Source organism: Sparus aurata, chromosome 10, assembly GCF_900880675.1.
Source record: "Sparus aurata chromosome 10, fSpaAur1.1, whole genome shotgun sequence".
In the NCBI taxonomy this organism is placed as follows: Eukaryota; Metazoa; Chordata; class Actinopteri; order Spariformes; family Sparidae; genus Sparus; species Sparus aurata.
Genome location: NC_044196.1, coordinates 18,437,437 through 18,450,017, shown reverse-complemented (window position 1 = coordinate 18,450,017; position 12,581 = coordinate 18,437,437). Strand labels below are relative to the sequence as shown.

At 37.5% G+C, this 12,581-nt stretch overlaps 2 protein-coding genes and 1 long non-coding RNA gene across 4 annotated transcripts in view; 1 reads left to right on the top strand and 2 right to left on the bottom strand.

Annotated features, from left to right (window-relative positions):
* Window positions 1-12,581, bottom strand: part of LOC115590542 (uncharacterized) — a 518,602-nt gene that overhangs the window by 496,334 nt on the left and 9,687 nt on the right. The gene's annotated exons all lie outside the window — the stretch shown is intronic.
* On the bottom strand, window positions 2,816-4,094 carry LOC115590574 (uncharacterized). Its single transcript, XR_003985776.1, has 2 exons — window positions 3,824-4,094; window positions 2,816-3,548 (listed from the first exon to the last, which is right to left on the bottom strand). It is a non-coding gene; the product is annotated as an uncharacterized LOC115590574 (long non-coding RNA).
* LOC115590556 (E3 ubiquitin-protein ligase arih1l-like) lies at window positions 4,037-6,361 on the top strand. Of its 2 annotated transcripts, XM_030431955.1 has the most exons (5): window positions 4,140-4,204; window positions 4,250-4,437; window positions 4,609-4,709; window positions 5,277-5,423; window positions 5,545-6,361. In XM_030431955.1, exons 1-5 carry the CDS (start codon window positions 4,155-4,157, stop codon window positions 6,013-6,015), a joined length of 957 nt encoding a protein of 318 aa, XP_030287815.1. In that variant the 5' UTR covers window positions 4,140-4,154; the 3' UTR covers window positions 6,016-6,361. The 2 variants fall into 2 exon arrangements, with proteins under 2 accessions (XP_030287814.1, XP_030287815.1); XM_030431954.1 differs by having other exon boundaries at window positions 4,037-4,437.

Sequence of the window (12,581 nt, the reverse complement as noted above, 5' to 3'; positions counted from 1 at the left end):
TAAAGTTGTGTAAATCTTTATAACTGGACAGTCTGAACTTCCTCACACATCAAGGAGGATATGAAGGTCACTGTTGTTCCTTTCGCTCACCCAAAGAGGACTTAACCCTGATTCAGTTAGATTTACATGTCACATTATCAAATATTAGAAGTATTCTACCACAGCTCATATTGACTGGTTTTTGTTTTGCTGTGTTGTCTATTGTGTTACGTTATGCTGAAATGCAGTCAGTAATGTCACTTAGTCATACATGCTGAAACGTAGCAAAATCCAGAACTGATAATAAGTCGAGTCATTTTGCAAAATTATTCTGTATCTCGTGATTATGATCTTGTAACTATGTGAAACAAATCTGCATACCTTCATGTATAATTAGCCTTAAATTGGTTCATCTTAACTGAACAGCTGAGCCCCTTCTACTGACAGACTGTCGTGATTCCAAAACAATTCAGATAGAAACAGTAGAGATTAGGCTTATACATTAAAATGTAATTGAGTGTACCGCAGCACTTATGAATAGACAGTCAGCTTAACAATCAGGTCCGCCGTGATGAAAGACAGCATAGGGGCAATGGAATTGTATGTATGAGAGTTTTGTGTTTAGCAATTATTATTAAATGTTTCAGGAATACCTAATTTATCACGTTTTAATGACCATTCATGAGAAATACCTCTTATTTATTTGTTTCAAACAAGAATTATACATGTAGTATTTTCTTTATTATTTTGAAGGGCATATTGTGGATTAACATGTTAGGCCTATGTTTGCTTGTACTGAAATTGCGCCTGTTATTTGAAATATAACAAAAATAAACTCTCGATATAGGTGAATTGAAACTTCTTCTCAATTCTTATCTGGTTATATCATGAGAAAAATGATAGGTAGGCCTACATTTTCCAATTTCATCCAGACGAGGTATCCCAAATCACAGATTTGAATATATTAAAAAGGTGGATTATGTAAATTCATTCAATGACTAATTGGTAAGAGATTAAATAGCCTCTTACATAAAAATGGCAGTGAATTATACTGTAAGGCACTAAATAAAATCTCCTCCCAAATTAAATGTCTAAGAGTGATGTTACGATTGCAATATATCAAGGGAAATTATGCAATGATATTTTCATTGCATTTAATTCCCATGCATTGAAACCTAAATTTTGTCATGGTTTTATATTAAGTGTTGTATGTAACTCAAATTATATTTCAATTACAATGTATATGTATTGAATTGATCAATACTGGTCTCGATTTTTTTTAACATCCATCCCTCATAAAACACAACTTCAACCTACTAACACCACATAGCCACTAAATATAAAGTTGGAATATAAAATTGTTGACTCATTTGTAGTCTGATTAAACAGTAAATTCATTGTGGCCCACTGAGCTCCCTACCTCACCCAGGTTTTACATCAGACTACCTGGTCACCCCAGGAGAACAGCCAAACAGGCACTTGGCTGGGCCGTGGGTCCCACTGATCTCCTTCCCTCTTGCCCCATGGACTACCTGGTTAGTGAATATATTTGTCAGTGTAACTGACAAGTTATTACTTTCAAACTGTATGTGCAGTGGCTGTCTAGTGTCAATGAGTTGTGCTTGTGATTTTCTTGTAGTTGTTTAAAACAAACAGCCAGCAGTGCAGCTGATGCAGTGGACTGTGAGCCATTGCCGCCCTGGTAAACACAGGGACACTGTGGCTTTCGCAGCTACAGCGTCTCTGGGCTCGTTCCTAAGAGTGGACAGGCCGGGTGGTGGAGCAGTGGTAGGACAGCCCCGATGGCAGTCCTTCAGTCCGCTCTGCAGAGACACACAGTGAAGAGGGAGGATGAGTGACCCCTCAGTGCAAAATACTGACTTGAAACCACTGAGGTATAGTAGATTCTGACTAATTATTATCATTTCACTGTGTCCTGATTAGTGAGCAACTGAAAGATTTAATGGATTATCAATATCTGGAGGGGCATCAGGACATATATCTCAAATTGAAATAACATATTTGATAACCAATCAGCTAAGGTTAGCATTCTACCACTTCTTAGCTTACATAACTGTGTGATCACATTTTACTATCAGGCAACAAATGTGTCTGATATTTGATATTTGAGACTTAATTCACACATTTCCTTGTATGATGTTAGACTGTAATTGTAACGTTAGGAAGTGGATGAATAATAATGTTAGCTTTAGACTAACAGAAAATAATGGGATATCAAATTTATTGTTTTACCCTAAAATAAGGCTGTCCCTCCAGATTTTCACTTTTCATTGTTTTTTCTATGGCTGACCATTGGTCAGTGACCAACCAGGAAGCAGTAAAATGTTATAATGACAGCCATTTTCTGACATCACGCTCAGGCTGGGAGGCTCCAATCTCTCACTGCTGTACTTGTGGTCCTATAAACGTCACAAATCTGACAAATCATTGACAATTACTTTATAATGACATAACAATTATCATTTCACCTCTTCCTGATTGGTCAGCCATTTAAAAGACAATGCATAATTAAAGTCTATTTCAAGGTAAAACAACATATTTGATTACCAGTTAACTTCTGTTTGACAAAAACAAATGTTAGCATTCAACCACTTCCTATCTAACATTACAATTTCAGTGTAACACCACACAAGGCTGCACTTGCAAAAGTTCTGAAATTCCTGAAACAGGGCTCATTTCTTGTTTGAAGGGTGAGCCCACATCTTGTGCATATGAGAATAACATTTTAAGCGGCAGTCACTGCTGAATTTTCACTTCTCACATTGTTGTAGGAAAAATAAATTGGCACAATGTTACACTCAAATGAAAACAGGCGCAGCTTGGTGTTGTATTTATTTTCATAACGTTACAGCTAATATCACACATTATCAAATCAGAATGATGAGTTATACTTTATGAATTAAAACATAAACATCACACAAAACCAAAGAAGACATTACAAAGAGGAATGTCTGATCACAATCACAGAACTTGACAAAAAATATTTAATCATTTTGTAATTTACAAATTTGTAAGCATAGTCCTGGCTGGTTGTGAATCATATCACAGCAATGAGGAACATGCCTATTGCCTGCATTTGAGCACTGTGCACGTATGTGAATCAACCCAAAGTATGGGAACCTCCGCAATGGCAGATGTTTGTGAAACTCCTGTTTGTTCCAAACATGAATCGAGTGGGCCTATGTTAACAATGCTCTGTTGTTAAATTATTTATCTGCTGTTAGACTTTCTACAGGTGCAGTAAGATGAACACTGTTCACTCTTTGTTAACACAGGTGATATACTTTCAGCACCAGGTGTCATAGTGCTGGTGGCGGATGATCGCAGATTCATTTGTACTTTGTAATGTTACTTTCTTTAAGTGAGCTTGTAAATATTTGTCTCATATTGGTTTCACTGTAGCACGATGAAAGCTGCTGTTCTTCATCAGATGGCTCCGTGCACTCTCATTATTACATGAATGACGGACATGTGCCTGATTTTATAGGATACCAGAAGGTCCCCTTCCACCAGTCGATTAATTCCGTAGACAAGCTGCAAGTCGTCATCTGAAAACAGAAATTAATAGAAATAAATAGTAAATAGCTGAGCTGGTATTCTCAGGAAAGCTTTGATATCCGACGATTCTGCAGAATCCTAAAGTGAACTGCTTTCCTGCAGTGGTACTGAGTCAACGATCATGCGCTTCATCATTGTCTAACATCAGGGACCCTTCTTCTTAATGTTTAAGTTAAATGTCCTGCTTACACACGAACAAGTGGCACCAACATTTCCTTAAGGCTGTTTAAAAAAAAAATATATATATATATATATATATACATACCAGTCGTGAGCGTTTTTTTAATTATCCGTTTTAATTGTACCACAGTGATCTTCTTCATCTGCTCTTCATTGTCGCACACTTTGATGATCTTTTCCTTTCCTTCGGCTAATTGTACATTCAGCTGGATTACCATCTTGCAGGTGAGTCCGTTCAGTGAGGACTGAGCAGAGTGTTCTTCTTGATGCTTGTTCGTTCATACAGTATTTGCAACTGCGTCACTTGTTGGACCACTGCTAACCACGTGACTTCGTGGTAACGTGGGGAAGAAACCCCGCAGAGCTCCTATAAAGTTTGAGGGAACACGTTTATATTTATATCATATGTAGTCAAGATGGGCAACATATGTACGGCGAAACGGAGAAAGAACTCCGGACAACAGAGGAGCAATTTGACAACTGAACAGAGCAGCAACTCCAGACAACAGAGGAGCAATTTGACAACTGAACAGAGCAACAACTCCAGACAACAGAGGAGCAATCTGACAACTGAACAGAGCAACAACTCCAGACAACAGAGGAGCAATTTGAAAACTAAACAGATCAAACCCTCCGAGAAGTGTTATGACCCTCAGGACCGCACGCTGACATTTGTAAATGGAGAAGATGAAATGGACTGTAAGTAACCAATGCCTACGAAGCACAAACAAAAATGAATGGACTGCACAGGAGTTATAGTCTAAACCGTAGCCTATAGGCTATAGGTTTTATACCTGACTTTCTTTAGTCTTTAGGCTAATTAAAGCTGAAAGCCCATAACACTGCTTCTACTTTGTTTGTGTCTCACAGTTTTGTGTAACGACTACAAGTCTCTCAGGGCAAAGATGTCCTGTGGTCATGCCGTCACTCCGATGTCTCTGACCGACTGGTGTCGCAGGTTGTTGGACCAGGTATGATGTTTACACCTTAATGACAGTGTACTACTTTGCAAGCGTAACTTGTAAAACTGTAGTTGAAACTACATTTCTACCCCTGGAGAAATGTAGTTTGTCAAACTACTGCTAAAAAAAACGGAGCTTTAGCAACTACTTATACTCATTATACACTTGAACTCCGTGTTAAATAAATCAACATAGTGTATGTGAAACAAAATATAATAGCCGACAAAAAAGTTACAGCAAATTGTAGTTAAGCTGTGTAGTTCAACTACACATAGTTTACATCTCCCTAACACTGCTTCATGACGACATTTAATTATCTTTTATGACTAAAATGCAATGACAAAATAAATAGGGGGCGGGTACGTATATTATATAGTAATTTCATGTTTGAACAAATGTTTGCCACTTTTCTGAAGAAGAAAAAGAAGTTTTCTTTCAGCAGTGAGAAAAACAGTGAATTTACCTTCATGTCTTAGGATGTAACTCTGAACTTGAAATGGGTGTCCCTTAATAGTGAATCATACAAGCAATTAAAATTGATACATGCAAATGTTTCTTTTCTTTTTAAAAACTTAGGGCAAGTGGAGATTTGTGTGTGGTCACTGTGATGCTGAGTGGTCCTTCGAGGAGGTTCGTAAAATGGCTCTTCTGACTCCTGAAGAAGTGGAAGAATTTGAGAAGAAGACATTTGTTAATGCTGCCCCAAACCTGAAGGTCAAAGAAGTAAGTACATAACTTGAGCAAAGTACACTCTTTGCGAAGTGTCCTTAGAAAAATGTTGATCATGCAAATACAAGGCTGAATATCAAAATTTCATCTCTCTGTCTTTCTTTTAACTTCACAGTGTCCTGGCTGCAAGTCTCGCGTGATGAGAACTGATCTCGATGATCTCAGTGTCATATGCAAGGTGTGCACAGCTAAAAGAAAAAACACATACATTTTCTGCTGGCAGTGTTTGAGGGAATGGAAAGGTCCGGTTCTATGTACAGACTATTGTGACAATGACGGCTGCCAGAGTCCATTGGGAATATTAAAGACCTGTGGAGATGTCGTCCTCAAAGGTGTGATGGATGCCAGAGGATGTCCTTTAAAATGTCCCTCCACTCGGGCCTGTCCCACCTGTGGTATGCTGGTAGGACATGATGGGACGTTATGTAAAAACGTTGTCTGTAGGCAGTGTAAAGTGGAGTTTTGTTTTGTGTGTCTGAAGACAACTGAAGAGTGCCAGAAACTAAACCCAGGCACATGGTTCAGAGTTTGTTCCTCTGGTGTAGCACCAAGACAGACCTCCATACCTGTGTGGCAGCACAGATGATTGTGTTAATTCAATACTGTGATCTCAAGAAACACAAACACACCTTTTTATGTTGTCTTTTGCTGTAAAATGCCAGACATCACTATTGTTAATACTCACACAGATACTCAGCCCACACAACATGAGATGTATTTCCCTTTTTCCACAACAGAAAGATTTACCTGTTTTCATCAAGAATAATTTTTGCTTCAGCTACTTTAATGTTATCTCACTGTGACTGTGTATTTTGATCCCTGTTATGTCTTTTTCACATTTACTTGTTCAGTCAGCGTTGTATTGATCATCTGTTTATTCTCCTGACAAAACAAAATTTCTTTTCCTGTCGAATAAAATTAAATACACACATGCTCTTGGTTTTGAATACATTATTTCTACTTGAGCTGTTTTATTTTCGCAGCTCATTGGTTATTCACTGGTGGAATCACTACAAACAAATTACTGTGGTGGAAAAAGTATTCAGATGATTTACAGATATGAAATAAAATAGCACACAATAGAAAATAATTGGTTATAGGGAAAAGTCCATTTAAAGTATTGTTATCGACCATATGAACTTTAAATATCAAACTCAAATGAACTTTATTGGCATTAATGTTTAATTCAGCTCAATGACATAAAAGTATTCAGTATTATCATATTTACATTATGTATTTGATCATAAATTATTGATACATCACACAAATGTTAAAAGTACTCACAAGTTGTGATGATTTTAACTGCCTCTGAGGAGTTTATAACAATGTGACATATTTTATAAACTGATCAGATGTAAAAACCTGAATACGAAAAGTAACCGCCAACTACAGCTGTCAGATAAATGTAGTGGATGGAAAAGTAAAAACGTAATATAGTGAAATATAAAAGTAGGCCAATGTAAAGTGGCAGGTAATGAAAATCGTACCCCACCCTTCCATTTAAGTTCTGATTGTCTTTGAACGTCACACCCTCCAACTCCAGGACAATGGCGCCACCTTCTGGTCATTACGCTTTCTAGCAGTCCATTCAGGTTAAACTCTCTCTGCTGAGTGAAAACAGCTTCGACGCCAGAAAGATGGTTGCAAAACACTTAGAGATATGTAATCATTCTGCAGTGATCCATCACTGACATCGAAATCAATGTGACCCTTAAGTAGAAATGGTTCCACCTCCATGACCCCCAGGATGTAGTTTCTAATGCAGTTTGAGTCAAGGTTTCAGTGAGATTAAAGATTTGTTTTGTCCATATTTTTACGCAGTGTTCAACTTTTTCTATATTCTCATTATGAAACAATAGATTTGTTGCTGTACATTCTCACGTCTGCGTCTGAAGTATTCAAAGTATCATTGTACATCTAAAACCAACAGTGCTGCGAGAATTTAAGCCCTCACTTTTCCAACATTAATAATTTGTGGTAAGACATTATTCACATTATGATTTTACTTTCAAAAAGTTGACCAGTTTATAAAATGTGATGTATTGTTCTGATCTAAACCACGCAAAAACCAAGGCAGATTAAATAAACCTCACCCCACAACATTTAAATACTGTTTTTGCTAATAATACCTTTATACTTTTACTGAAGTTAAATGGAATGATGGATCATTGTAGTGACTGTCCAATTCAGTCACTTGGTAGGTGAGAGGCAGATTCTTGACGCGTTGCCATTGAACAGAAATTAGATTTTGTTTTAGGTTTCTTTATTGTCGTTTGAATACTGGTTCTTACATTATAGGATTTTGAGGTATATGGTGATATTTCTTGTCTCATGGCTTAACGATGACTTAATGCTAGAAATCGTGTGCTCCCTTCACCTACTATCCGAGTATGTCTTCTACAACTTGTGTATAGCAATTTCACCAATGTATTATGGTTAGACAAAGCTACTTACAGCAGCTCTTATAATTAGACTCAATGGTCTTAGTTAATATTTATTTATGCTGTTCATTTTTGTTACACTTCCTGACTGACCCCCTCAGACCCCGAACAGAGCGTCACTGCAGCCGCAGAGTACATCACTTCTAAAATAGAAATGATTCAAGCTAACCAATATCCTGTAGTCTGTGATTGTTTTTAATTTTTTTTACTATACAAGAAAAACAGCAATGCAATGTAAGGAGACTGAACAAATCCATAAGTGAAAGTCAAAGTCAAAAAAACATTAAATGTAAGTTCACACCGTTATAGAGATGTCCCATCCTACAGAACCAGTAAGTTAAAGCTGCACTATGTGGTCTTGGAAAATAATTTTGATATTAACATATTAAAGAGGTGATGATATTTATTTTTTCCACGTCCTTAGACCTTGGCATTCAAGGCTATAGCCCTGGATGTTTTGAGAATAGCCCGGGATCTCTGTGCCAACAAAAAAAAAATGTATAAAAGAATTATATTGAACGGACAGTTGCTGAATTTACATCTTCAAGTTACATCTATCTTCATTATTCACCCGCTTCTTCAGAAGCAGGGCCGTTTCTGTCTTTTTGGGGGCCCTATGCAAGATGCTGTTTGGGGGCCCCTATTTTGTCAAACTACAATGGATAGATTCCTAACCCTTTTGGGTGATCCATAAAGATGCAACAATCTATTACATTTTAAGAGGAAAACAGGCTAGAATCGTGAAAACCTCTCTCAAATTAAAATCAAACATCTTAAGTTGACCCACACTAGTAAGTTGAACTGATAGAAAATGATAATACAAGGTAAACAATAGGGATCCTTGATAGGTCAATAAATGAAATTGATGGAGTGTCCTCAATTTTATTTTATTTTAAGTTGACATTAAACATATAACGTACATACACCCAAAACTAAAGTTAAAGTTGTAGAGAAAATAAAATAGGCTATTACTTAGAAAAGAAAATCACAATAAGCCAGCATCCATATCAATATGCAAACAATAAAAACTAAAAAACTAATGAGAATAATACTGTTAGTAGTAGGTAGCAAGGAACCTTTCAAATGTAACACGAGCCCTTCAAGACCAACACAATAAACCAGCGTACAATAAAAATGCAACAATGAAAACAAACCAACAATAAAAACAATACTTTATGCCAAGGCCCGGCTCTGGGGACAGGCTCGGATGGAGGGACAGCCATCGACCCCCTCCACATCCTTGAAGACGATATCAGAACAGGTCCACAACATTTCTAGTGGGCACTGGCAGTCATCGTTTTCACAACGGTCTGAACGAGGAGCCGGACCTTTCCATTCCTTCAGACACTGCCAACAGAATATATAAGGCCTGTTTCTGTCAGTGCAGGCTGTGCACTTAACACTCAGATCACTGATCAGTTCTCACCACGCGAGACTTGCAACAAGGACACTCTGAAGAGCAGTGGTGTGCAGAGGGGGCAGGCGGGGAAATTGTTGAAAAACGCGTGCTAAAGTGCCCTCATGGGAGCTAAAATGCACTTAAGTGCCCTCTTGGTTGACATAACACACTAAACTGCCCCCTTGGCTGGTTAAAACATGATAAACTGCCCTCTTGGGTGGAAAAACATGCACTAAATTCCCCCTTTTCAGTGGTGAGAACACGCTGTATGTGCCCTTTTTTTTCTTTTCGCCCCTACCCTTCAAAAAGTCTGTGCATGCCACTGGTGAAGAGAAGTCACATAGACGATGAGGATTTCTCTTCTCAAATTCTTCCACTTCTTCTACATCCAGGGGTTAAGTTTAAAGTAAATTTCCTCACAGTATTTTCTCTAATAAGTCACCCGTAGTCAGGATTTTAGAAATACTGATGTCACCCCAATCCTTGCCTATATATCCACAACATTTGCATTTTGACAGGAACAATAATCAATTAGGAAATATAATCAGTGCCAGCACATAGACGAAAATTGGACTCCTACAGAAGAAGATAGATAGCAATTATTGGCCAATTTTGACTGATACTCATTTATATGCTTAAAAAAACTTAACAACATTGGTTACACTTTATAATAACCATCATTAATAAATAGTAACGTTATAGTTCAGTAATTCTACTGTTAAGAAACAATAAAATAAAAACATTAATTAAGCAATCGTAAAGATTAAAAATATCACTTGCAACTCATGAACTACCAAGCATTAACTATTTACAAAGTATTATGAGCATCAATTGCAACTTTCCAATAAAACAATTGCTAATAAATAGTTTAAAATTTTGATTGAGAGGAAGGACTTCTCCTACCTGTGTGTAAAGTGCACCATATGAACAGCTGACCAGAAGAAGACTCACCAGTTCTGCTGGCAGCAGGGATGTGCACATGATTATAGAGGGGCAGGGGCTCAAAGTCAGAAAAGGGCAGTATGTGCACGCGGAAAAAAAAATCCAGCCCTTAATAGCACCATATGTAGATTGATTGATGTAAAATTAATAAACAAAGTACTTATAGAATGCTAAACTCTTAACTGTGTATCCTGTGTAGCTGTGACTGACATGTGACTGCCATTTCATCTGTGTCTTCAAAGTGATTATTGTCATCATGAGTTTATTCACATTATCATAAAACTGAGGTTTGGAAAATATGCAATTCAGCTGTGGTTCTTGATAAGCAATAAAACACTGGTTTATTATAAGGCTATTTATTGGAGGGCAAGTGCAAACTAAAAATACAGGTTCACATCTAAAAATGTGACAAAACCAAGAAATGACTACTGTGACTGTTAGTAGGAACAGCAATGTTTACAACAGCAAAGTCACAATAAACTCAATATCTGAAAGAAGTTTAAGATTTGTGGCAAGATAAACAGCCGACACAGACAGCTGTCAGATTATTCTTAACTCTCATTAACAAGCAGTTAGCTTAACAAGCACAAATGGGCGCTCTTCTGAAATATGACTCATATTTAAGCAAGTTGAACCAGTGGAAGGCGACTTGTTAGCCCCCACAAGGAAGTTATGTTAATGGTTTATAACTCACAAAGGTTCAAGTCGCTCCACAGTTACGTCTCATCTAAGCAACCCTTGGGCCTTATGTGTGCATGTGCCTGGCTGGCAGTGTCAGAAAGAGTGGAAAGGTCCGGGCCCTCGATCCGACCGCTGTAACAACGAAGGCTGCATCAACAGAGATCTGCAGCTTATGCAGACATGTATGACCATCAGCCTGCCTGAGGTGGAGTGGGTCCAGTGTAGAAAAATAAACCCACAAACTTGCTCCTTAAAGCTTGTCCAGTGTAATCCAAGTCTCCAGAAGCCCAGAGATCCCAAATCAGCTCGGACTGCCATTATTTAGAACAGGACGGTGGATGACAAAACTTCAACTGACTTCTCATCAGCATGAGGCTGAGTAGATAATGAATTAAGTTTCATTTAGGGGGCAACTTATCCTTTAATATACCATTGCCCTCAAAGTACTTAAAAACTAGTGATGTCATCAAAATGTGAGAAGCCAGAGTCTACTTCCCTCTGGCTGGACTGTAAATGGATAATTACTAAGATCTTCGTGATGGTCCTGGAGAAGTTCTGATGATTTTTTTTGCACTGGGTTTCAAATACTTTATCTATTAAGTGAAATGTCACGAGTAAACTTAATTTATATTCAGTATCTAGTTAGAAACCTTATCATTACTCAATGAAATCACAGCTTGACAATGTTTATCGAGGGACAACTGTCATCAGGAGCAACAACAAATTAATTATAAATATATCTTCTGATAATAGTTAAAAGACATACAATTTTCCACAGCCTCTGAGCAAGCGGCTACAGGTGTCAGTGCACTTGATTGGAAAAGTATATTTCTGACTATGTGTCACTGAATTTAATTACGTAATGCCATGAAAATGTATTGATCCTCTCATTTTAAATCAAACACTGAAAAGTACTTTTATTGTGTCATATGGGTCAGAAACATTCATTTCATGTGGTTTAATAAATGGAAGACAATGGGATTCATCAAATGAATAAATATGACTCAACAAAATTGTACCATCCCACTTTTAGAAACTTCATTAATTCCTTTATTGTATTCTTGATTATATGCTGAGGAGTGTTGTTGATAACATTGGTGGGTCGCATTTATGAACACATACAGATTACATATTCAACTGATTGTCCTGTTCATCAACACCGTCAGCAGATGGAGCTTCAGGTTGCCGGTGAAACACATAATCTCAGAGAGGCAGTTGAGGTGTCCTACTTTAAAAATCAGTTGAACTCCCTGTTGTCATAATTAATGAAAATATGTCTTCTGGTCTGAACACATAGACATGACGCACATATATTGGAATTAGTGTGACTTTCTGAGGAATTCATTATAGATAAGAATCCATAGGTCTGCCAAGAAATCACAGAAAAAAAATTACCATAGCACCTTTCAAAACACAGTTACAAATAAAAACATTTTCAAAAGTTACACATAAAAAGGAGAGGAAAATCTCTAATCCTGCGACCTCTCCTGACCTCCCTAGACCCCATGGGAAGGGGCTTGTTTTATTTTTTGATTATCTTTCTGCTGTTCTCCAACATTTACAGGAGAATCTTGTTCTAACTTCTCAAACTCGATGTTTTCTCGTGTGTTGCTGTCTTCATTTTCCTGTGCCTCTTCGTCCTCACTGCTTTTCACTTCTCTCACTGTTGTATGATTATTAAATAAGGTG

Excerpts from the sequence above, each read along its gene's own strand:
- LOC115590556 (XM_030431954.1), top strand. The coding sequence starts at position 4,155 with ATGGGCAACATATGTACGGCGAAACGGAGAAAGAACTCCGGACAACAG. Across the intron at positions 4,438-4,608 it reads TGGAGAAGATGAAATGGACT|TTTTGTGTAACGACTACAAG; the intron begins GTAAGTAACCAA and ends TGTGTCTCACAG. Across the intron at positions 5,424-5,544 it reads CAAACCTGAAGGTCAAAGAA|TGTCCTGGCTGCAAGTCTCG; the intron begins GTAAGTACATAA and ends TTAACTTCACAG.